This window comes from Xenopus tropicalis, chromosome 5 (genome assembly GCF_000004195.4).
Source record: "Xenopus tropicalis strain Nigerian chromosome 5, UCB_Xtro_10.0, whole genome shotgun sequence".
In the NCBI taxonomy this organism is placed as follows: Eukaryota; Metazoa; Chordata; class Amphibia; order Anura; family Pipidae; genus Xenopus; species Xenopus tropicalis.
Genome location: NC_030681.2, coordinates 53,294,871 through 53,322,019, shown reverse-complemented (window position 1 = coordinate 53,322,019; position 27,149 = coordinate 53,294,871). Strand labels below are relative to the sequence as shown.

Below are 27,149 nucleotides of genomic sequence, written 5' to 3'. Positions count from 1 at the left end.
TAGCACAGTAATAAAGTTAAGAGTAGAAGGGTAAAGGGCAGACAAAAAATACAAACAGCTGAAGATGGAATGAAAAGAAAAGTAATAGAATGAGGGAAACTGATATAGGAGGGACATAAGAGAAAGGGCAGATTGAGAGAAAAAGTAGATTAGTTTGAGGTAAATTACATTTGGGGTGCAATTAATTTTAGAATGTATTTTATGAGGGCTCTTTGGGTTTTCTGAACTGGTGTTTAAAGGACAATGAAAGGTTAATATAAATTAAAAGTAAGTCTAAAGGCATTATTTTTAAGTACTTACTGCATATCTAAATTCCCAGATCCCTGCTTGCCTCTCTGAGATATGGTGCTGGCAGCCTACAGCAGTGTGAAGCCTACAGTGACATCACTGAAATCTCTCTGTCCTTCCTGTAGGTGCCAGCGGCAGCCTTCCTATTCTCTGAGCATGTGTGTAACTTGATCCTGTCTCCTGTTCTGAGCTACAAATACCCACCAGCCAATCAGAAGCGGATCTGCCAGAGGGGGGGTGGGGAGGGAATGAAACACATGTGCAGTATGAAGCAAGGAGGGAAAGGAAGGGAGAATACCTTTTTAGAGATGGCTGCCTGTTCTAGAAAATGTGAAGTAAGTGTGACTGAGTAAATATTTGATTAGGTGAGCCAAAAGTGTGGCGTTTTTACTAAACAATAGGAGGACTATTGGGCAGTATGCTTTTTAAACTTTGACTTGCATTCTCCTTTAAGCATACCTTCTATGGGAAGAGGGAAGATACACAGAATATCTTGTATTTAAACACCTCACAGCTTGTTGTAAGAGTAAAAATGTTAAAGAAAGCCAACCTGTCTTATTTAGATTAGCAACCAAAGGCCTACAACAAGTTTTTTAATAATAAGTTCACTTATCATAATTTTGATAAATGTACTGATTACTATGTTGTAGCTGTTGTGTCCTGTATTGAAATCTGTATTAAATCTAATATAAGATGCTAAAAAATATTTGATTCAGTTGTTATTGCTTGAGTAAAAAACAGTTACAATCCCCTACTAAGGAATATATTATCATAAAAGACAAGTCAAATATGTCAATTATAAAACATTTGCATATTTGTCTGAAATGCTTCAGTTCTGACAACAATTTGCACAAAACACAGCCAGCTGCAGAAAAGTAATTCAGCATTTTCTCCTGATTTTACTTTTGTAGGTCAAAGAGCTGTACATGCATTTCCTAAAAGAATAAGAAAAGATAAATTGGGAAACAAGAAAACAATGGGTCAGACACAGTAGGGGAAGGGGTTCAATACACTTAAGGCTAATGCCACACGAGGCGTAGGGCTGAAATTTTCGGCAAGCGGATAAACGCTTGCCGAAAATTCAGCCCTACGCCTCCTACTTGTGCCTGCACCCAAATGAATGGAATACGCTCGGGTGCAGGCACATGTAGCCGATATACGCATGAAAACGCAAGACTTCTCTCGCGTTTTCATGCGTATATCGGCTACATGTGCCTGCACCCGAGCGTATCCCATTCATTCGGGTGCAGGCACAAGTAGCAGGCGTAGGGCTGATTTTTCGGCAAGCGTTTTTCCGCTTGCCGAAAAAATCAGCCCTACGCCGCGTGTGGCATCAGCCTAAAGGGGATCTAAGCCCAAACAATAATTGATGTAAGTAACCCTAACTGTCTATGCACTTTCTGTATGCAGTTAACCTAAGGGCAAGAGCCCACAGAGCGACTTACTCGCCTGCGATAGATTGCTGCTATCATGGGCGAGTACCAGCTCCGAAAAGGGTTTCCACTGGCAACAATACAAGTCGCCGGTGGAAAGCCTTTCGCATCGCTTCAGTTTCCAAAGTTGTCTGCGACAACTTCGGAAGCGATGCAAAGGACTTTCCCCCAGCAACTTCTATTGTTTCGATAGCAGCAATCTATTGCGGGCGTGTAAGTCGCTCTGTGGGGGCTTGCACTAAGGGTTGCTGACAAACAGCCGGGTATAAGCAGTTTAAAAACGCAAATAACTTAGAAATTGCTGAAAGTAGTAAATGAAGATAAACTGCAAAATTGACCAGGGAAGAAGTCCAAGTAAATTACAACAACCGATTTTTTGTGTTTAGATCCCTTTTAAGTGATACAGAGAGAGAATGCAAAACGGTAAAGCTGACAATCTTTAAAAAAAAAAAAAAGTGTGACTGCTAGCTGCATAATATCCACAAACAACTTTAAGTTCCCTTATCTATAGCTCCATATCTAATCCTTCAAAGTAATCAGCTGATTGTTGACCTATGCATCAAATAGACAGCTACCATATGATCATTTGTACATATGAATGGTTAAATGCTAGTGCCCCAGGGACAACTGATCTGGCCTACCATCTGGAACTTTTATGTGACAGCTTTACTGTAGGTCTCAAGCCATTGGTACAAAGCACTATACGCCTTTGTACAATAGGAAAATAATATATTATATTAATAATATTTCTTGGCATAATATACCAGGCAAAAATTACCAAACAGACATACAGATTTCATAGCTCAAATGCAGACAACAATGCTCTGACAAAGTCACGAAGTTCACCCCTTCCCCCTTAGTAATGCAGTGAAAGTTTATCGCATATGGCTTCAGTTAGTGCAAGCTAGGACATATGTTGAACAGTACCCATCTGCAGAAATCATTTACTCTTGTTTAGAGCTCCTTAGAGCTCAAATAATGTTTATTATGAGCAAATGGGAAGTTAATGGAGATTGGATTCATGTACAGGCTATTTGAGTGAGGGAAACCACTCTGACCTTTATAAACCTGTAATACAGTATTCTCTTGAAATAATGTTCATTTTCATTAAAACATATAAGCTGCTTCAAACCCAGAATTGTATAAAAGTCAAATGCTGATAAATACCCATCTGAAGACCAGTTCGATTACAACTGTTTTACTGTTATTTATTAACCTGTCGCTGCCGTAATGTTTTATGCAAATTTGACACTCCTTCAAAAGGTTTATATAATAGTCATGCTATAAAAGCTGCTCATTTTTAAAATAGATTTTCTCTTAATCAGGGAACACTGCTGGTTATGTTGCACTGTTTCACAAGCTATCTATAAAGTTATCTATTTATCTGTACATTAAATGGGTGCTCAGTCTAATGTTAAAGAGGAACTAAAGGCCTTGAAAAAAATAATGTAAATATGTAGAAAATGCATAGCAAATGGGCTTAAAACTAAGCCAGCTGGGGGGGAAAAATGCACTTTTAACCCTGCCCACCCTACAGGAGCAGGTCCTTTTTATAAGCACACTGTGCAGTGCATAGATTCACAAGTCTACAAGAAAGTATTGGTTAATTCAAACAAGCAATTATTAATTATTAAATACAAATTATACCCCACGCATGAATAAGAGACCTATTACAGAATTTTGCTAAATTGTAATATATGTATTGGTAAATATTACAATTTAACTTAAACCACCATTTTATGATGGTCTGTGTGCTCCCTCAAAGATCACCTGACAGGAAATAAACCAGCTCAAACTGTAACAGGAAGAAGTGTAGAAGTAAGAGACAGAACTAAGTCCATTAATTGGCTGATGTAGCCTAGCATGTGTGTGCCCCCTTGGTTTGTTTTTGTGCCCTGTAAAACTAATTCTCTAGGTAGTGTACTGTCTACAAGCAGCAGTAGACAGATCTCTGAGTTACACTCTTTGACGCAAATATGTAGCACTGTGGACATTCCCATAACATGTAAGTAAAATGGCACCATCTCTGCACCTGTGGCAGAAAGTTATGGTTTTCACCCATTTTTATTACTCTTACATTATTTATATAGTGCTGACATATTCTACAGTGTTTTACAGAGCTTATATAGAGGTAAGCAGAGTTCCCGGTGGAAACCCAAGCAAAACTTCTTTGTAAGTAGCCCTCTGCCTGCAGTGAAACCTTGGGCCCCAGTGCTGGAATAACTAAAATCTTGCAGAAGAAGTGGGGAATGTTTGAATTTCTCCACAGTGAGAGGTAAGGGAAAAGAAGTGGAGTGCTTGTTCGTGCCACTTAGGCGGTGCTCTATACAAAAGTAGAAATAGTTGTGGGCTATGACAGAGTGTAGAGGGCTAGAATGTTCTCTAAGGAGGCCAAGAAGAAAACCCTCCACACCTAAGGCTAGTGGCGCACAGGGCTGATCAAGCTTTTCCCTGCCTGCACTGATTGTGAGTGGCGACATCTTCGGCAAAGACCTTGACATCCATGTTGCAGTACTATAGGCAATTAGAGTGTCCAAGCATCAGATAGAAAGGAAGCAAATCTGTGTCCATGGCTTAACTCTCATGGGGGTACTGAATCAATAAATCAGTGTTAAGTTTATTTCAGGTCATTGGTAGCCATATGTAAAACAGCTGAATCTCTGGTTCATTGACCAACTATTCAATGTTCTATAAAATCTTCTGGCAGTGGCAACAACTTTTTCTATAACCATCACACAAAGAGTTTCAGAGAAGAGAAACACTGGTGCTTACGTTCATGCACTTGCAGGAAAAATTGCAACAATGGACTGGGCCTAGGGAGAACACTGAGGCTGATGCAACATGTTGCAGGAAGCCAAATCAGTTCAGTTCTGGAGAAGGTATTGTCTTAAATGCTACTGTAAACTATTATTTAGCCTGAAAGCAACAAAGTTCTCAGATTTTTGCTTTAATTTAAAATTTATGTCTGATTTATCTAATCTAATTTTTAGCCTGCTAAGTAAGATACATATAATATTTTGTTTTAGCAAAGTATAGGCTCTGTGCACTATACACATATTATTGTTTCAGGTTTTGGCCACATGTCCAAAGATATTCCATCCAAAAAGAGATTATTGTTTTAACAGGAATAAAAAGTAGTTTTTGCAGTGGCCATTTTACCTCATTTTTTTTTTTTTTTTTAAAAAGGGATTTAATAACACGCTGAGAGCCGTGTTAGTGGTTTAATAAGATTTGAAAATTAAAGGTGAACAACCCCTTTTAGTGACATTTATTGGAAATTCCAGTGGTCACACATGTGTACACAATGAAGTACTTTTAACTTTTTTTTTTTTTTTTTTACTATTACTTCTAAAACTAATTAACTGCCTAACTGCTATGAATGTAAAGTCTTGTTTTGAAGTCATGCTGTGGCAATCCTACTTGTATACTTAACTAGTGTGGTTTTTCCTTTTTAATGCAGTCATTTTATATGCTTTGTAAAGGCCAATGTCACATTTGGAGATTGCTAGTTGCAACCACAGAGTAACACGGACACTTCTGGGTCCAAATTTGTGCGGAATGCATATTTACTCTTGTTATCTCTGAATGCCCAGGTCAGTTTCCTGTCTTAGGGCTCTGGCATACAGGGAGACTAGTCACCCACGACAAATCTCCCTTGTTGCGGGTGACTAATCTCCCCGAAAATGCCATCCCACCAGCGAGAATGTAAATTGCCGGTGGGATGGCATATGCGGTATGCCATCTCCCCGTGTGCCAGAGCGCTTAGATAGTCTTGAAGCTTGTAGCTGAATGGCTTGTAGAGGAATACTTTCAAGCCTTGGGCATTCTGGATAATAGGTCCTATACCTGTACCCCCCGTCCTCAGTTGGTTAAAAAAAAAAATCCCCAACGCCATTTACTTTCCAACTAAATCCAGCAGTGAAAGGGGGGTGGGGGAGAAGGTACAGGTATGGGACCTATTATCCAGAATGCCCGGGACCTGGGGTTTCCCAGATAAGGGATCTTTGCATGAGTTCATGCCTTAACTGTACTTACTGTTTTTTATTACAGAGAAAAAAAATCATTTTTAAAAACTTGAATTATTTGATTAAAATGGCATCTATGGGAGATGGCTTTCCCATTCAAAGCTTTCTGGATAATGGGTTTCCAGATAACAGAATCCCATACCTGTACCTGGTTTGACCTATTGCCCATGTGCAGAGGGAATTAACATTAGGCGCAACGCATCGTGCACTTCCAAACATGCAGTATTGTCACTTCTGTATCACACATGTACAAATGAGACACAATCAGGTCCAGTGCCTATGGCGGTGCTGGACCAAAATACAGCACTGAACCAATATCAGGCAGGGTAGAATTCAATACACATTACTTATGTGCCAATCCGGTGCAGTAAAAATCTCCAACCATGCCTGTTTTAGCACATCTGACCAAAGTTACAGCTGTGCACTGCTTCATAGATCTACTTCTTGTGCCTAGAGAATAAAGAACAAAGAAAAGGCTATGTCCCACACATAGCAAAAGCAATTTTCACCTGCCAAAAGGCACAAATATTTCTGGGAAAAATGGTACACAGAAAGCAAAACCCATCGTATATGATCCATTACATAAAACAAAATATATCAAACATTCTTTTAAAATCCTATTGGTTAATATAGATTAGATGTAGCCACTAGACTGTGAACATAGCACATGTGACTTTATGGTTTGAGTGCAAATAGTCAGGAGCTCTATGTCAGTGGGAGTCATATCTAGTTGAAAAAGAAAATTAGAGAATAAAGAGAAAATTAAACTGTGCAGAACTAAGAAGCCACTTTTTTTTTTTTTTTTTTACACTAGGTGGATGAATTTTTCCATGGTGAGCTCTAATTTCACACTTTGATACATCTTGCTCCTTTGTACTTTGTTTCTTCTTCCATTCTCTACAAATAACATACACAGGTCTGGGATCTATTAACACTCTGACACAAAACTGTCATGTCCGAGCATGTCTGAAGATATTTCTTGCATTTCTATAAATACAAACTGTATACTGACCAATATAGTAGAACCCTTATTTTATGTTTTTTTAGGAAAATAGACATTTCCATACTAAATGCCTATTCAATATAAGTGAATACGTTTAAGTAAATAAAATAGAAAGAAAGAATCCAAGTGTCCCCTAAGAAACAAGTTTATCTTCAAATTTCTTTTGTGTACACATGAACAAATTTTTTCCTATGGAACACTAAACATTTTAAACATATCCCCCACACTGAGCTCAATTTTATTTTCTATCAGTATTTTATCAGAGTCTGAGGACAAGAAACTGCACTGAAAAGAGAACACTGAAGACAACTAACAGATATGACTCCCAGTGTGGGGGGGGGGGGGGATAAATGGTGATAGAAATGGTGTGCTGATCCAAAATGAAGAGGGAAGGAGAAGCTGTACTAATTATATATAAGGGGTGCTTGAAAAAGGGAACACTAAAGACAACCAGCACATATGACTCCCACTGACATAGAGCTCCTGTCTATTTGCACTCAAACCATAAGGGCTGCGACACACGGGGAGATTAGTCGCACCGCAACAAATCTCCCTTGTCGCGGGGTGACTAATCTCCCCGAAATAACAATGTAAATCGCCGGTGGGATGGCATACATGGTGGCACGATTTACCAAAGTCACCGAAGTTGCCTTGAGAGGAAACTTTGGTGACTTCAGCAAATCGCGCCGCTGCGTATGCCACCCCACCAGCGATTTACATTCTAGCCGGTGGGATGGCATTTTGGGGAGATTTGTTGCAGCGTGACTAATCTCCCCGTGTATCACAGCCCTAAAAGTCACATGTGCTATGTTTTCAGTCTAGTGGCCACAACTAATCTATATTAACTAATAGGATTTTAAAAGAATGTCAGATATATTTTGTTTTACATAAATAATCATATCCCATGGTTTTGTTCTCAGGGCACCATTTTTCCCAGTATTTGTGCTCTATTCCGAGAAAAGCAGTTGGCAGGTGCAAATTGCTCTCGCCATGTAAAGTGCGAGATTAAGTCTTTTCTGTGAGGAATGATATTGTGGGGCTGGTTTAGTAACACTGGGTATAAATTTCACCACTGATGTTGGCAATATTAAACCAATGAGTAAGTTAGAAAATGAAAGCAAAGCTTGCTACAAAAAACAGCACTAGTAATGTTAATCTCCAATGTCTGTAAAAAGCCCCCAGTGTGTACTTCTGTAAAGTCTTGAACAGATATGGAACCTGTTACCCAGAATGCTTGAAAACTGGGGTTTTCCAGATAAGGGGTCTTTCCATAATTTGGATCTCTAAAATAACAGTTGAAAATGTATAAACCCCCCAGGAAAAACAGATAAGTTTTGTAACAAATGTTAAACTCAAATGTTTCATTCTAATGCAAGATGAAACACTACTACAAATGTTGTAATAAATATGTTTGGTAATTTGAAAATAAAAGTTTAAAAAAAATGTATTCAGTTATAATAAAACCTATTGGAGATGGACTTCCTGTAATTCGTAACTTTTTGGATAATGGGTTTCCGGATAACAGATCCCATACCTGTATTAGCGGAGTGCTGGTATACTTGTGTGTGTTGGCATACTGTGGTGTGTTTTTTCCAGGGTCTCAGAAAACCCGTTTTCACCCTCTACAGTGCATGTTTGGATAGGCTGTACTGCCTTAATACAGGGGACGGAGTGGGAAAGTCTTAACCTACTCAGTACAAAACCCCTGAACAACAAAAATAACTAAGACACATGATTTAAGTAACCTAAATATTAAGTAACAAATCCTAAGTCATGACAAATTTAAAGGTTCTTACTTTTAAATATGAAGGTTATATTAAATATTTATTTTTAGGATAGTTCCCCTTAAAAAAGTTCTATAAGAAAGCATAAAGCAATCGAGATCAGGCATTGGAGATGATACAACATATAAACACTTTGCAAAGAAATATGATATTGTTCACCGGTTGTGAATTGTTAAATCAGAGTTGAACTAAAGGCCCTAAGACCCATTGTGAACTTGACTGAGTGATTTTTGAGGTCCCCAGTCTACCTGAAAATATATTTCCATGACATTGATATTTAATCTAATCTGGCCAAGAAAGCAAAGCTCTAATGCTGGCAACATCTCCACAGATTTTTTATGCAGATTTTTAACCAAATTACATCATTGTATTTTCATACAGGGCAGTTCAGTGTTAGTCAGTAACTTTAGGGTGGCAACATGGGACATAACAGTGGGGACAGTCAGTTTGTGAGCATGTAGATCAGATCCAAAAGTAAACTAATAGTAATGAATAGTTATAAATAGTAAATATGAATCGTTTTGTCCCATATTACCTCAAGTGACTGATAACAGCTGTCAAGTAGTGTTCTGGTCATTATATAAGACATCTGCCAGCTCCAGTCTTTCTAGATTACATTTTTGCCTAACTAACTATATTAAAAACATATTTTACCCAGTTTCATTTTTACACTGAACTGTTCCTTTAAATGGAAGTGGAGTTGAAAGCAGTAGTGTAAATATTTCAAACATAAATCAAAATAAAAAATCTTAAGGTAGCAACATACAGAACACATCTGCCCCTTGATGATTGCTCTGATGGCCTGCACAGTGGCAATTATAATGCGACAGTTGGCTAAATGATCAGATCGCCTCAATATTGCCAACTCAAGGTAGACATATATGTGAGCAGATCTTTACATGTATGGTCAGTTTAAGTCTACCATTGAGTCAATCTGCCACATGTATTTCATCACTGGCTATTTAGAAATGCAGGGGCTGCAGTTCCCCTGAACAATTCAACCAGTCAGGTAAATCAGTTCAATTTTGACAAATTACTGATATCAAGCAACCTGTTCCATGGGGATATCAGCTGGCCATACCATATTTTGGGATGTGTGGGCCCACCTTAAGATGTTTTAAATAGATAATAGCTACATTAGGCTCCAACAAGTTTCAATATTAAGGCAGTACACCTTAAAATTTATTTCTAGTATAAAGTAGAAAGCAGTATTGAAAGGTAATTTGCAAACAGTTTTTATTATTGCTTGGGGGGCTGGTTGTAATTTCAGTATTGGGACCTGTTATTCAGAATGCTTGGGACCCAGGGCTTTCCGGATAAGGGATCTTTCCGTAATTTGGATCTCCATATCTTAAGTCTACTAAAAAATCATTTAAACCAAATGGGATTGTTTTGCCTCCAATTAGGATTAATTATATCTCAGATGGGATCAAATACAAGGTACTGTTTTATTATTACAGAGAAAAAGGCAATCATTTTTTAAAATTAGAATTATTTTCTTATAATGGAGTCTATGGGAGATGGCCTTTCCATAATTCGGAACTTTCTGGATAATGGGTTTCCGGATAACGGATCCCATACCTGTATGTATAAATAAAAAGATAAGCAATACAAATTAGAATAACAATAAAGCTTTCAGCTTGGAAACAGGCACAACAGGAATCCTGATATTACAGAAACAATACATAATGAAGACCAATTGGGAAGTTGTTTAGACTGGGTCTATCTATGATACACTAAGATATTTTTTTTTATTACTGATGTATTATTTTTCCCCTTTCATTGTTCTGGAAAATAAAGTGTATATCTGTTTCCTTCCAACAATGGGTTGCATGTTTAAAGGACAATGAAAGGTTAATATAAATTAAAAGTAAGTCTAAAGGCATTCTTTTTAAGTACTTACTGCATATCTAAATTCCCAGATCCCTGCTTGCTTCTCTGAGATATGGTGCTGGCAGCCTACAGCAGTGTGAAGACTACAGTGACATCACTGAAATCTCTCTGTCCTTCCTGTAGGTGCCAGCGGCAGCCTTCCTATTCTCTGAGCATGTGTGTAACTTGATCCTGTCTCCTGTTCTGAGCTACACATGCCCACCAGCCAATCAGAATCGGATCTCGCAGAGGGGAGGGGGGGAGGGAATGAAACACATGTGCAGTATGAAGCAAGGAGGGAAAGGAAGGGAGAATACCTTTTTAGAGATGGCTGCCTGTTCTAGAAAATGTGAAGTAAGTGTGACTGAGTAAATATTTCATTAGGTGAGCCAAAAGTCTGGCGTTTTTACTAAACAATAGGAGGACTATTGGGCAGTATGCTTTTTAAATTTTGACTTGCATTCTCCTTTAAGGAGAAGTAGATGAGAAATGATTACATGGCTGCACTATATATTAACATGAGGTTTTATAAACATTTTGAGTATACAAATAAATAGCTATTTACTAGGGGTAGGCTGAATCCAGTATTTGGTTTAAGGTTTAACAGAATTACTGTTACACTTTTTGCAGAATTTAGATATTGTATTGCAGAACTGCCTTTAAAAGGGGGGTTCACCTTCCAATTAACTTTTAGTATGTTGCAGACAGTGGCCTTTTATTTTTTGTGTTTTTAGTTATTTAGCTCTTTGTTCAGCAGCTCTCCAGTTTGGAATTTCAGCAGCTGATTGCTGAAGCCTTATTTACCCTATAAACTAGGCAGTGATATGAATGAGATACTGGAATATGAAAAGGTGAAGGACTGATTAGAAGGATAAGTAACAAAAATTAACAATGAAATTGTAGCCTCAGAGAGCATTAAATTATTGTGTGCCTGGGTCAGTGACCCCATCTCAAAGCTAGAAAGAGGCAGAAATAATTAAAAAATGTAAAATGAATAACGATGACCAGCTGCAAAGTTGTTAGGAATAGGACAGTCTACTTTATAACATACTATTAGTTAAGAGAACCACTGCTTTAATTTTTTTGCCAGCTTATTTTGATTCCTGATACATTGTTTGAAGAACAACTTCTAAAAAATGTATTTGGGACATTTGCTTAGAATTATATTTTCTTTTTCATTATGCAAGAACAATTTTTGGAAAGAGGACCCATTTTTGGGCAACTATACCCTTAAAGGGATTCACTAAACTTCTAGTGGAGAAGGAGGAAATGTACTTTTATCATTAAATATTGCAGTTTAATGGCAGCTAGCCACAGCTTAGTCCAGCAAAACATTGGCTTGTAATATAAATAGGATGTCTCACAAAAGGATAATATTTTGTCCCTATAAAGATGTGGTAGAAATTGAAAAAATTGCTTTCCTAAACATTTAAGAGGTAATTTACCAAGATCCTGGCAAAAGCGCAAGAACACTAGGGGCAATGTTAAAAACATAATAATTTTTTTTTCATGAATCATGGTTTTCAGTGCTAAAAATTGTGGATTTTACTAATCACACAAAAAAATGTGATTTATTAAGCAAAAAAAACACAAACTACACCATCTAAAAAAAAAAGGTAATGTAGATGTCAATGGGAGCTGTCCTAGGCAAACTAGGCATTCATGGTTTTAATGGAAAAAACTTTAAAACCACTAAAATAAGAATGTTAATAAATAGGCCTCTAAGGGTGAAGACACACTGGGTGACTAATAGCAGCTACTGTACTTTTTCAAGGCTACTAAACACCAGAAAATACCTTGCCATAGACAATACTGAGCACTGCTAAAACACTCATAGAGACAATTCAGTGAATGATCAGCATTGTCTTTTTTAGTAGCAACGACAAGTAGCTGCTACTAGTAGCTCTGTGTGTCTGCACCCTAAGGGCTGTGACACACAGGGAGATTAGTTGCACCATGACAAATTTTCCTTGTCACGGGCGACTAGTCTTCCCGCAATGCCATCCCACCGGCTAGAATGTAAATCACTGGTGGGATGGCATACACTGCGCTGCGATTAGCCAAAGTCGGCGAAGTTGCCTTGAGAGGCAAATCACGGCACCGCATATGCCATCCCACCGGCGATTTAAATTCTTGCCGGTGGGATGGCATTGCGGCGAGATTAGTCGCCCGTGACGAGGGCGATTTGTCGCGGCGCAACTAATCTCCCCATGTGTCACAGCCCTAAGAGGCACAAGGTTGTTAATGCACAGTATTAATGCGCAGACAACATCTATCCTTAAGTCAAAAAATCCGGTGCAAGGTACAGAGCGCAGGGTCAACTCAGGCTCAGATGCAAGCCAGCGTTGCCCTTACCACCTATGTCCACTGCCTCTCCCTGACTTGCGTGTCTCAATGACAAGTAAGGTAGGGAACAGAGAGGGAGCAGGAGTGGTTGATGCACCTTCCACAGGCACCGCTGTATTGATGGTCACCAGTTCAAGTCTCTGTGCTTCAAAAAAGCACTTAACTGTTCATCATGAGTTTGAATGGGAAGGCAGGGTTTAAAATGCAAAAATGGTTCAAATGCACAAGCATTGAGCCATTTTTGCACTTTGCACCCTGCCTTCCCATTAAGCCCCATGATGAACAGTTCAGTTCTATTGCTGAGCTGACAATGAGGGACAGAACTGAGCAGATGGGCATTAGCAGTCATCTCTGTGCTGGCTGGCTAGCTGACTGGCAGGCCAAAAAAAAGCAGGCACTACTGTTTCAAATTCAATATACTAGTAGTGTAAAAACTGGAAATATCTTGACATTGAGAAATGTAATTCTTGCCAATTGTTAAAGTGCTCATACATATTGCTCTGATTTTGAATGCAATATGTGCTTTCTATATTTATAATTTAAAAAACCATTAACCCGTGGGAGAGAACTGATCAACTGTGTTTTAATTACATACTAAAACTGACCATAAATCTGCTTATTTGGCAAGGTCAACAAATTAGCAGATTTTTGCACAATTTGGCCACTTAGGTGACCTCAAGGCCTACAACTAAAACACATAGTGGACCGAACATATGGCCCGATGCAGTCCAAGTTAGACCGGGCTTCCTATGGCCTGTCAGAAAATCTGATATTAAGGGCCCACTCTCACAACAATCATACATAAACATCGAAATAGGTGCTATATAGACCTATTGTGTAAATAAGAAGGTGCTTATGGAAATTTTCCTTGGCCAATATAAATAAATACTTACAAAATACTTATAAATGCTCAAAGTCACCATAATGCAGAGTATTATGAACACTCAACTTCTCACTTCTGTAAAGGATCTCTAAGGCTGTCACTAGATGTCACTTGTGTGCTCTCACAGCCAGCAGTGTCTGGTTGTCACTGCCACATACCTATTACAATACTAGCTAAACATTAACACCCGTGCAGAGAGTTACGCTGATCTATGCCCAAACTGCTACCTCTGAGCCAGAAACCAGTTGAGATATGTTAGGAAGGGCAACAACTCGGACTAGGAGAGATTTACACTGTACAGGTATGGATCCATTATCCAGAAAGTTCCCAGTTAAGGGAAGGCCATCTCCCATAGATTCCTTTATAAGCAAATAATTCTAATTTTTAAAAATTATTTCCTTTTTCTCTGTATTAATAAAACAGAACCTTGCACTTGATCCCAACTAAGATATAACTAATCCTTATTGGGGCAAAACATTCCTATTAGGTCTATTTAAAGGTTAAATGATTTTTTAGTAGACTTAAGGTATGGAGATCCAAATTACAGAAAGATCCCTTATCCGGAAAACCCCGGGTTCCAAGCATTCTGGATAACAGATCCCATACCTGTACCATAATATCATGTATCACCGTAGTATAGTGAAAGGGTGAGCATAATTATGAGGAGCACCACCAGCCACAGAAATCATAACACTATAAGGAGGCACAAAAGTCATAGTGAGTGCATAGATCCTGGACATTTCAATTTTGCTATACAACTGCTAAACAAAAATTCCCAGTACTAACAAAGAACTGTTGGAAAATTTTGGAATTGTTGGAATGATCTGAAGAATACACTATTTAAATAAATTTCCTGTTTTAACCTGTTATTGGTAATTTTCTTTTATTAAACTGGGACCTTTAGATCAGCAGCTCTCTTCCAGTGCTACTGACATTCTGTGATCAATGGAATATGCAGGCTATTTCTCTTCTACCTTAAGCTTACATACTTACCCAAGAAACAGTTATTTTTCCAAGGTTAGTTGGTAAATGCATCAGGTTTATGTCAGATCTCTGACAGAACACAATATTTAGCAAATAGGGGACTTAGTAACTGAGCTGGAGTGAAGAGAAGCAGCCCTTTCCCTCTGTTTGCTAAGACAGGTGGCTGTATGAATAGCATCATCCTACTGGAGACTTTGTCTGCATATTTAATTTAACCTTGGTATTGCCAGCTTAACAGCCTAAAGAGAGAGCTACTGGGCCCAAGGTCCAACAACTTTTAAATAGCCTAAAAAGAGCAGGAGGGCAAATTTATCACATTTAGGATAACAGCACATAAATGTTTTCTTGCCCGCACACAATCACCTTTTAAACAGCTAAGAAAATGCCCAAAAATTATTTGCCAGTATAACCTCATAATCATGAACAAAAGCTTTTCCTGTAATTACGCTCTTCTACTGACAAAAAATTACCCAGTTCTTTTTAATTATTTTCAAAACTATGGCATTTCCCGCTGTATGACATTACACTTAAGGGACATGTAAAGCATACATTTTTGTACAATGTATATAAGTTAGACACATCTTCCCCACCCAAATGGCATCATTTGTAGTGCATAAATTCCCTCCAACGGAATCAGATCAGACAAATAACAGCTTTCATGTGGTGGCCATATTCCCTCTGACATCATCAGTGATGTTTACAAACAGCACATGTGGGTTGTATAGTTAATGCAAGAATCAAGAATGCAGGCTTGCACAGGCAGATAAAAAGTTGTGCTTTGATTGAGCACTATAATGGTTAAGCTGAGCTCAAGAGAGGAGGTTAGGAGAAAAAATAGGAGCAGGCAACTAGAGCAGAGTTTCTGTGGGAACCAACAAAGCCATCTCTTCATTGGCTGCTAGACTGGAGGGCGTGTTTATAATCTGAGCTGAGAAGAACTAAACATGCTCAGTAGCCAAGTGGGGGAGGGAGCCACATGGGTTTGAGGAGGAAAAGGAATCCTAAGTGATTAAGGAGAAGCTGCAGCTTAAGGCAGCTATATATTATAAGAATCGCTCATTTATCAAGATTTCCCACCTAAGGGCCAAACGTTCGGATTAAAACAATGGAGATAGGAGTGGTCAAAACGAGAACCGCATTGATGCGGTCCCCAGTAACACTAAAAAAATCAAACCTGCCCAATCGATGTGTCAATCTGGTAGGACCATTGGGGGTCCTCATACACAGGCAGATAAGCTGCCCAATGGGTATAAAGGACACAAATTAGCATCTTAAATCTGTCTGTTACTATTAATCTTTGAACCACCAGATTGGCAGGTAGCTAAAGATTTCAAAGAGCCTGTTCACTGATTACATTTTTGTGTGTGGGGTTTATGTTTGGGTAGAAACTATACATTTATATTTATATCTGGAAGTTCATGCAGCTTTATTACATAAGCCCAACCGAATAAGCTCATCAAACAAGAGGAAATCCTTCAAGTAAATGATGCTTGCATTTTTAGAACTGTCTACCATCACTTCAAAATAAATGCAAAATAATTCAAGAATAAAATCAAAATAATTCTAGAATTGGCTTTAGTTAGAACTCACAACAGCACAAAAAATATATCCTAGAAGCATAGAGAGAAGACAAATTAGACTGTGGTCTGTATCAAACAAAATTTACCTTATTTCATGAACAATGTATGGATGTTCAAACAATTTCAAATACTGAAAACCTGAAACCTGTTTTAATAGCTGCCACATAATGCAGAACTGATACTGCCATCTGAACGTCTATCAACAAGACATCAAAAGAAAGAAAGCACAAACACACCACTGGCTTACTGAGAGGATGCAATGGGCTAAAAATGAATTGATCTGAATTTGACAACAAACCCTAAGTAAATCCACTATTTATGCCCTATGACCTTGGACAAGCTCTTTAACAATACTTGTGTAAAACATAGTGTGCCAGACTAAAGGTGGCCATACACGCACCGATAATACCGTACGAAACCTCGTTTCATACGATATTCGGTGCGTGTATGGTATGTCGGCGAGTCGACCGATATCGCAGGAAGCTGCTGATATCGGCCGACTCGCAGATCGGACCAGTTTGAAAATTTTGATCGGGTGCCATAGAAGGCGCCTGACCAAAATCTCCCTTTGGCAGAAGGAGGTAGAAATCCTATTGTTTCTACCTCCTTACCTGCCGATTCAGCCCTGAATGGTGTGTGGCGGATCTGACGATGTTTCATGCGACCAAAATCGTCAGATCGCCACGTGTATGGCCAGCTTAAGGGTGAAGACACACGGGGGGCGATTAGTAAGTACAGCTTGTAAAAAACTCAGTAGCAGTGACTAATCGCGCCGATTTGGCTGATATAGATCAATATACAAGTCACGTGTTGTTTATGGCATGGCGATTAGTCACCCCCACATTTTTAAAAAGTCACCCTGTGTGTCTTTACCCTTAAGTAGCCCTGATTGCAGTAGTGTTTTGAGTTCTGCTGAAAAATAAACAATGAGTAAATTGAATGTTTTAGTAGACAATAATAGAATGTATTTATGATTTAGTGCCTAACAACTTGGAAAGTAGAGCAGAGCATAATTTTGTATCATTGCCTGGTTGTGTATTAGTCTGCCATGCAATGGTTCTGGTGTTGAAAAGTAATTATTTAAACATGAAAATATAAACACCCAGGAAGGGCAGTATTTTGTAAGTTTTGCCGTAACTATAGCTACACAGACACTGAGGTTTGACCATACAGCTGCATGGCAAAATGCCCCTGGAAATACTGATGCCGTACAATAAGAAAAACAGAAACAGTGCATTTTATCTTAGGCCCAGTGGTTGTTTCTTTGTACATCCTTTCTATAAAGTGAAAATAACATAAATCCAAACTCATCTCTGATCACTTGTAGAATAAGAAAAGTTTTCATAACAAGAAAAAACATATCAGCAGCACAACATAAAACAGAATTTCAGTTATAGTCCAAATAACATCTAATAGCAACAATAACTTTAAACAAATCTGACACTACAGCTTCAGCTTCCAAAACAAAATAAAAACAAACACAACTGCAACATAATTAACAACTACTTCAAGTGCTTATTTCCCAGTACCTACTAATAGAATCTGCTGAAACCAGTTAAGTATCAAACACCCGAGAAGCCTTTAGCACACTATAAGGATATGTACTTGCAAGAGCTTAGAAAACGTAACTTTTCAATATCACATTACTGTTTCATGAAATCTTCACAAAACATGACATGCAGTAATCAATAAAGTTACAGGTTTCTTATTAAATATTCAAACCTGACTAGTACGATAAAGGGGCACTTCTATACCCTGATGTCGACCCTAGAAAAAATGACACATTTGATTAGACATTGGAACTGTTTACTTAAACAAGCATATTTTTCCTGATTTAATAGTATTGCTGAAAGACTCACTTTCCTAACCTTACTCAAATTAGTTAAAACATATTGTACATATATTTTCTTCTGTACATGTTCAATTAAATTTTTTTTTTTTTAATGAAAATGAATAAAAAACACTGTTGCACACACAATAAAAAGATACATTCTGGAAAATAAATGCCAGTGTTAGTAATATCATTTGAAAAGAGACATAATATAACTGAAAACCTCTCCAATTTTGAAATAATATTTGCTGGTCGTTTCAATCTGGGCTAAAAATGTCCCTTTTATTGGAGCTCCCCATAGATCTGCTGTAGTCCCTGTCCATGTTGAAAATGGGGGGTGGGCGTGTCCTAACAGTTTCTGCCAGACAAACAAAAGGAGGATAGCCTATCACAGCCCTGCAGTCACACAAGCAAAGACAGGCTTCAGTTCCCTATTAGGTAAGCCTAGCTGTTGATTGGTTCCTATGCTACAGTGCAGTGTGCCAAGTGCCACCGGCTCCCCTATACAGCCTGGGAAAGCAGACAACAGGAAGTGGATCAGATGGGTGGGACTAGTAGGGCTTTTTGGATACATTTTCAAAATATCAGCTTTTGACCACACTCATGCTATATTAAGAGGATTATAATGCACCGGCAAATTCTTGTCTCCTTTGAAATATTTAAAATTTGGCAATATTTGGAAAATACCTAAGCTTTGGCTAGATAATGTAACACTTACATACATGCAGATGTGCGCGATTTGTAGAGACCCTTGACCAACAGTCTCATTTATACATAAATCCTACACTGATATTTTGCCGTATTTTTTATATCAAAGTACTGAAACTGAATAAACTGTAAAAAAAACAATCTTAAGAAAAATAAAAAAGTATATGATTCCTACAGTGGGGGTCTAATTTGTTAAAGGAACAGCAAAACCAAAAATGAGAGTTTTCAAGTAATTAAAAAATGAGATTCTGGCAAAAATTAGTGTTTGCTTTAGAGACATTACTATAGTTTATATAAATCAGCTGCTGTGCAGCCAGGTCCTCTGAACTCATCCAGAAGTAAGTTGCAGGTAAAATGAATCAGATGAAAGTGAGTTTAGGACTTGCCAGACCAGGAATGACATTGTTGGCCAGCTTGAATATATTGCAATATAAGGGCAAACAATCCTTGTTTTGTTTAAAGGTTCGGGCATTTCTCAGTAGCTAAATGCACAGAATGACTATGTCATATATATTGTGAAAATGGATGAATGCAGAGGACCTCTTGTCTCTGTCTATATGAATTTTGTATTCACAGCATCATTGTACCCCCAGCCTAATAGTTTAAAATTTAGTGGCAAGCATAACTTTCCCTTTTGTGCTACCTGTTAGTCTGTGAATTTTCCAGACTAAATGCCTGCCTTATAGATAGATACACAGCAGCTTATTTATATAAACCATAGATGTCTTTCTGAAGCAAACACACCAATTTTACCAATCAAATTCAAATTATATTTGAATTACCTTAATTTACTTTTTTTTTTACTTTTTTTGTTGTTACTGTTTCTTAAAAGTTAAAATCTCTGGTTTGGGCAATATGAACTAGGGGTTTAGAAGGAATTTTTTCTTTAACTAAAAATGCAGTGATGGGAGAAAAACATTTTTTTTTATGTTGAATTACTGAATTCTGAGGTACCATCATTAATAAATGAGCCATTTAGAATGTACCTGTATCACCAGATTGTGGACCATTTGTCCTGGAAGGTTTGCTCAAGGTTGTCCCAGTTAGTTGGACAATGCTTTTCAAATAGTGCCCTAGGTTCTCACAGATTGAGGTCAGGGCTTTGACTGTTCAGCAGGAATTCAGTTACCCATTCTCTGCTAATAAAAGCCCTGCAGCATAAGATCATCACTGTAGGTATGGTGATTTTTGCCATGTGATCAGTGTTAGATTTGGGCCACATATATTGTTTGGAACTTTATACAAAAACATGTATCATTATTTCATCGGACTACAAAACCTTTACCCACATGACAACTAAATTGGTTATGGTAATGGGTTTTTTTGTGTAACCCACCCAAATAGGCCTGTGTTATGCAGAACTCTTGATATGTTGATTCAAAGCTACAGAAGTATGGCATCTTGGCTGTTAGGTTGCTTCACATAAGCAGGGACTGGAAATTTTGGTGTAACAGCAGGTAGAATGGATGGTTGCATGGTAGCAGGGACATGCTACTACTGTGTGTGTCTGCTAAAACAAACAGATGCTTAATCTACTTTCCTCTGTCATGTGAACAATGACCAAGGCCAATAAACAATGGAGTGTCTCACAAACAAAATGGTAAATGTTCCATGATGGCCTAGGCTAAATATATAAATCCAAATGAAAATCTGGGGTGCAATAATCTTACTATCTGACACATGATGTTACTTGTAGCCAGCTACTTGTCACGGCAACAAAATGCCAGAAAATACCCTGCCATAGAGAATACTGAGAATTGCCTCAGTTGCTAAAACACACACCCAGAAACAATTATCAGTGTCTATTCTGTAGTTGCGAAAAGTAGCTGGCTACAAGTAGTTGCATGTGTCATTGCCCTAAAGGCAAAGACACAGAGCTACTTAGTAGCAACTACTAGTCATGGCTGCTAAGGGTAAGAACCCACGGAGCGGGTCAGTAGCCCGTGATAGATCTCTGCTATTGCAGGCAACAAACCACTCCGAAAAGGCTTTTCACCGGCAACGGCCACCTTTGCATCTCTTTCTTTTCCGAAGTCGCACAAAGTTGCCCGCTAGAGGAAACTTTGCTCGACTTTGGATTTTGCTGCAAAAGTTGTCTAAATATCCTTACTGAAATAGTAAAAATACTGAAGAGGGTGGATATAAAATCTCTCCTCATCACAAATATACTACTTATAACATTCCGATTCAGTAGTGCCCCACTCACAACACTATAAATGACCTAATTACACTAATTTTAACACCACTACTACCATAACAACAAATTAAGGATTACACTGAACTGTGTTCTTGATATTCACAGAACCCCACCAAATGGATATTATACCCCATAAAGTTACTGATATTTATTTTTGGTGTACTAAAATCCATTTATCACACATGACAAATTGTGAGCATATCTAAAGTGCTGCACCACATCAAATGGCCAGACTCCCTGGCAATGATCGAAGAGCATGCACATTGGTAGTTGGACCTGGTCCTGGCTTCCTGTAAACATGGTACTGATTGGCTACTGTTAGGGAGTCTGGACTGCGGATTTGTAGTAGCCAAACATTGGTGTGCTACATGTGTCCTGCAGGGGGAAAATGTGGGGAGCATGGTTGTGCTACTGTTTAAAACAGGATTGTGTATTCCTGTATGACATGAGGTAAAGGTACTCCCTCACAATTTGGGCAGGCAAAATATCTTTTATCCTACATTTTAATTTTTTGCTGCACTACAATTAATAAACATTTTAAGCCATCTTACACTGTACTTGCTAGTGATATGTTTTAATTCTCTTGAAAAATTAAAGGAATCAAATTAAAGCCTTCCCTATTCTTCTCTGCGGGCCACTGAAAGCTGCTGAATTGGTCCTATCCCATGCAACAGAGACTGCAACTGCATGCTGATGTTGCAGTCCTCATCCGACTGGCATTGGCCCGATGTAGCCCAGCACTTAGGTGGCCAAACCAAGCCCAAATTCACTACCTTGGCGACCTCAACAAATAAGTGGAATGGCCAGCTTTACCTTCCTGTCTGCCAATAAAACAACCCATGTAATTAACGTAATGTAATCATTTACTTGTGTTGGAAACATTTGTTAATTAATAAGAATTTTTAGCTATTTATAGTATCCAAGATAAATGACATTGGAATCAACTAAACATCTGGATGCTACTTGTTGGGGGTCAACAAGTAATGTCATTTTTCACTTGTGACGAAACATATCCTATAGTTTCTTTTTAAATAATTATATCTGTTAGCTTTATATGGAAGTTTTACAAAACAACATTTTTCTAGCTGAAAAAACGTAATTATTTGGCGATTGACAGACTGATTCCCCTAATCGAACCTACTGACTTCAAAATAAATCAGCTATATGTATTGGCCAACTGCCAACCATAATAATTAAAAAAGCTAGATTGAGCAAACATTCACATAAACCATTTATGCCTAAACAACTACTGTATTATGTTCTAATTTTTTTCCTATTTCAGAAACAGATATGTTAAGTTGCTGCTGACATATTTCTATGACAGACAACGTGTGATATTACTTGTAATGAAAGTGAACCAACAGCAATACCAGGCTTTCCATCTCACTGGTTTTGTCGTGTTTTCAATAGGCTACAGTACTGTTTACATTTTTACTCAAGTCTATGGAAGAATCACACTGCCTTCATCCCAAAGTGACCAACAGATCTCTCTCTTCCTATCACTGGGTGACAGATGCAGGCAGGTGTCAACACAGAACATTGATGTGGTTTATTGCAAGTAAGGCAAGAAATGCATCTGTATCATGTATATCAGTGGTCCCCAATCTTTTTTGCATCACAGACCTGTTTCAAGCAAGACAATTTTTCCAAGGACCAGGGGTGGGGAGGGCACAACTAGTGCATAGTATATAATTTAATTATTACATATATAATATAAATGTAATTATTCCATTTTATATTATGCACTTTATTATTCTTCTTACATTATAAAATATAATACAGCTCATCATAATACTAAATCAGTGGGAGACCTGAGCTTGTTCCCCTGCAACTAGATGCGCCCAGCCCCTTTGCCTGTCTTACTCCCACCTAAGTGGTGACATCCTTGTTGTGATCAGTAGAAAGCTTCCTGGACTTCGCATATCTGTTGTCATTGTTGTGTAACATCAGGGGGTTGGGATCACAGGTAACTGGGACCAGAGGTGGCCCAGTTCAGCACAGCCCCCGGCCCTGGTCCCCGTCTCAGAGGTTGGGGACCCCAGATGTATATGCTAATACAGTGTGGGCACGTAGTCTGAACTAAAGTTGATGACAGAATGTAGTATCTCACTATTATTCCCTTTCCTTAGGATCAATATAAACTGGATCTTTTTACAACTGAACTTGATGAACTTCTGCCATTTCATAACCTTGCCTACGATGTTCCTATACATACTGCCATAACCATTCAGCTTAGAATAATGTCAAACACATGGTTTTCTTCTGAGCAATTAAAGGAGAAGGAAAGCTTCAATCACTGGGGGTGCCAAAATGTTAGGAACACTCCAGTGACTGTGATCACGGTCGTACCCGATACCCTCGGCTGATGCTCCTGTTAGCACAAAACTGCACCGGGTGCAAGTGAGTGATTCTCTTTATTAGTGTCACTTGCGCAGTAGGGCGTAAAGCTGAACTTTTAACAAAAAAAGCCGTCCTTTTTACTGTACATCGGCCCCAGAATCATTAAAAAAGAATACGGAATGAAGAGGAACACTGGCTCGTAGGTACCTTTGGCTGGTGAAGCTTTATGCCAGTGATCCCCAACCAGTGGCTCGTGAGCAACATGTTGCTCCCCAACCCCTTGGATGTTGCTCCCAGTGGCCTCAAAGCAGGTGCTTATTTTTGGATTTCTGGTTAGGAGGCAAGTTTTGATTGCATAAAAAACCCAATGTAATTGCCAAACAGGGCCTTCTGTAGGCTTCCAGTCAAAATAGGGGCTACCAAATAGCCAATAATTTATTGGCACCTCCAGGAACATTTTTCATGCTTGTGTTGCTCCCCAACACTTTTTCCATTTGAGGGTAGCTCACGGGTATAAAAGGTTGGGGATCCCTGCTTTATGCTAACAGGAGCACCAGCCCAGGGTATCGGTTAAGTGCTTACAATCACTGGGGGGGAGTCTTTCCTTTTCCTTTAAAGATGACCACTGACAGAAACTGCCTGTGACTGCATACAAAGTTATATTTCAACCACAAATTGATGAAATATGCAGTTTAGGCAAAAAAAAAACCCAACCCAATGTATGCAGTAACAGGCAGCTGCCTAATCTGCATAAGTGAAAAGGAGCAGTTTCATGCCATGAAAGAAAACAGTTTGACATTAGTCTTAAAGCCTTCGAGTTAACTTTTAGTATGATATAAAGTGTAATATTCTATGACAATTTGCAACTGGTCTTCATTTTCAATTATTTCTAGTTTTTTTAATTATTTCTTTTTGTTTAGCAGCTCTCCAGTTTGGAATTTCAGCAGCTATTTGGTTTCTAGGGTCCAAATTACCTTAGCAACCAGGGAGTGATTTGAACAAGAATCTGGTACATGAATAGGAGAAGACTTGAAAAGAAAAATAATTTATAAAAAGTAACAATAACAAAAAAATTATAATAAATAATAATGTAGCCTCCCAGAGGAACTTTTTTTGGCTGCTGGGGGCAGTGACCGCTATTTGAAAGCAGAAAAGAGTTAGAAGTGACCCCCATTTGTATATAATTGTAAGTGTAAATAATTCAAAAACTATTAAAAAAATAATGACGACCAATCGGAAAGTTGCTTAGAATTGGCCATTTTACAACATACTAAAAGTTAACTTAAATATGAACCACCCCTTTAAAGCGGTTGTTCATCTTTAAAATAACTTTTAGTTTGCTACAGAATGTCCAATTCTTAGCAATGCTTCCAAAATTGGCCAGATGTTGAATGGGCAGTTAAAAAAATCCTGTCGCAGATTGGCACGTTGATGCGGTCCTTGTCCTCATGCCCTGTATACTGCCACCTTAAGGTGGGCATACCAGGGAAAGATCTACTAGTTTGGCAACCTTGCTAATCGAGCAGATCTTACAGTGTATGGGCACATTTAGAAAAGACATACTTGTAGGGAGAGAAGTATGTCAGTCGTTTTAGGGATTTTAACATAAAAGGTTAACTTAGTGATGTCCATTTTTTAAGGATTTAGCATTTTCTTTTTAGCATACAATTAGAGTTCACTATAAGGTCTACCTAACATTTGAACACAGAACCGAGTAAAATTGGGAAATAATGGTTTCAGTTTAAAACACTTTTAGTTTGTTAAAATAAAAAAATTATTGCCGATAAAAAATAAACATATGATGCCACACAGGGAAATTTGTTGTCTGCACCCATAAGGTGACAAATCACCTGAACTGTGTATGTCATTTATCATCCACTAGTAGCACAGATTTCCCATGGGCAACAAATTGCACAGTTTGCTATCACCCATAGGTATAAAACATACTATGGCAATCTTGCTATAGTAATTTTTGTATTGATTAGTAATGTATGTATATATTAGTACAGGTATGGGATCCCTTATCCAGAAAGCCTGTCTCCCATAGACTCCATTTATAAAACTGATTTCCTTTTTCTCTGTAGAAATAAAACAGTACCTTGTAATTGATCCCAACTAAGATATAAATAATCCTTATTGCATGCAAAACTATCCTGTTGGGTTTAAATTATGTTTTATTGATTTCTTAGTAGACTTGGTCCCAAGCATTCTGGATAATGGGTCCTATACCTGTATATGTAACCTGTATGTTTCATGTATACACCCTTCTTTTGAACATTGCTCTGGCACATGCTGGAGCTATATAAAGATATTAATAATAATAAAGGGTGGGAGGGGCCTTAACAGAAAAATTACTCCATAATTTGTAGGGGCTATTTATGAAACACAGCACATTTAGTTTCAAAGTTTAGTAGGAGCTACAGCTAAATTTACAGGTGCCCCCAGTCTCCAAATGTGTATTTTAAATAACAATTAGTCACTATGTGCTGCCAATTTTAGATAGAAAAAGATTTATTTATATAGTCTCCATCTGATCAATAAAATAAATATATATGCTAGAAACTACAAAACAAATCCATCGACTTTAAACTTTCCCTTGATTTAATGATATGAGCCATATAATCAGGAGTACAGTCCATGGGCCTGAAAACAGGGCAGACCTCTAGAGGACAAAAAGTCTAGTATTACTACACCTTCCAATTCTAGTCGTTTTTTGCAGGGGAGGAATAGCTCACGCATTAAGAAAATTAGAAAATTTAGAGAAAAATACACGTATGCAAACGGCTATTTTCCTCCAAGAGGTTGCACGGATGGCTATTAAATAGCTCAAACGCAAGTGGCACAATCGTGATAGAGCAGCAGAGGGAATGCTCCGTGAGGAAATGAAGCCTCACGTCGCTTCAAAAGAGGAGAATTTAACTCTTTAAAGTGGCAACTTCTGATCAATTAATTAGCAGAATATGAGAAAAGTGTGCGGATACAGACCTCGCTGTTAAAGGTTTTGACGGCCTCCATGTTGTCGGCTAATGTAGAAACGCCGTGTTGTTTGGGGGAAGAGGCGGTGAGAGGAGGAGGAGGGGAGTGGGAAAGGAAGAGCAAGGGGACGTGACGGCGCACAGAGGAGGGGGAACGCTCTCATTATGCTTTCAGCATAATAGACTTTCCTTAGCAAACCGGGCGCACATAATTCAGCTTTATTTTCTACATAAATTCTAGTAACGGGATCGTTCAATTTCACTATAAACTGCGGCTACTAGGAGTTATTTACTTTAGGTTGCTCTTTGCTAAAATTCTTTAATATGCCCGTATTCCTTATGTATATGTATCCAGACTCGCTATTGCTAGCTAAATCGATATAAACTGCATTATTTTATCTACCACGGAGAACAAAACAGAGAGAGTCTGAAGCTTAGTTAGATGGCGGCACCAAGGATTAAAATAACAGGCATTAGCGCACTACTATTGTAGATATGTGTTTCCGCCATCTTTCTAAAGGGCAAGCGAGTGCTGAGATGTGATAGGAAAAGGGAAATGGCTAATGCTGTATTGTAGTCTCTTTGATTGTTGGAAAGGAACCGAGTTAGCAAAAAGCTACATGATTGCACCATGAAAAGCAAAGCAAGGGCCAATCTATGATAGTATCTATAAAGTTTTTTTAAATATATAATTAGCTATTGTAAATACTGGCATACCATGGCATTAAAGTTAATATGTAGTTTATATTTTTTTTTTCATGCTGTTTATAAAACGCAGTTGCCGTGCCTGTGTGATTTTTCACATGAGCTGTCTTGTTAAAAAGTGATAGTCCAGGATTTCGCATTCTAAAACCCAGATAAAACTCTGCCAAATTTGTTCCAAATCGTGACCAATCCCAA

General features: G+C 38.2%; 1 protein-coding gene across 6 annotated transcripts in view; it reads right to left on the bottom strand.

Annotated features, from left to right (window-relative positions):
• The window catches only part of scaf8 (SR-related CTD associated factor 8), a 100,682-nt gene extending 73,765 nt beyond the window's left edge, over positions 1–26,917 (bottom strand). For 4 of the 6 annotated variants that reach the window (XR_004222838.1, XR_004222837.1, XM_031903015.1 and 1 more), the window contains exons 1-2: positions 26,260–26,917; positions 17,921–17,965 (exon numbers count right to left, since the gene is read on the bottom strand). Coding sequence is in view for 3 of the 6 variants with exons in the window: in XM_031903015.1 (XP_031758875.1) it covers positions 17,921–17,965; positions 26,260–26,289 (75 nt within the window). In the remaining 3 variants the exon portion in view is untranslated. The remainder of the gene's footprint in view (positions 1–17,920; positions 17,966–26,259) is intronic. The other 2 variants (XR_208642.3, XM_002931527.5) reach the window with 1 other exon arrangement.
• Between the last annotated feature and the right edge of the window lie 232 nt (positions 26,918–27,149).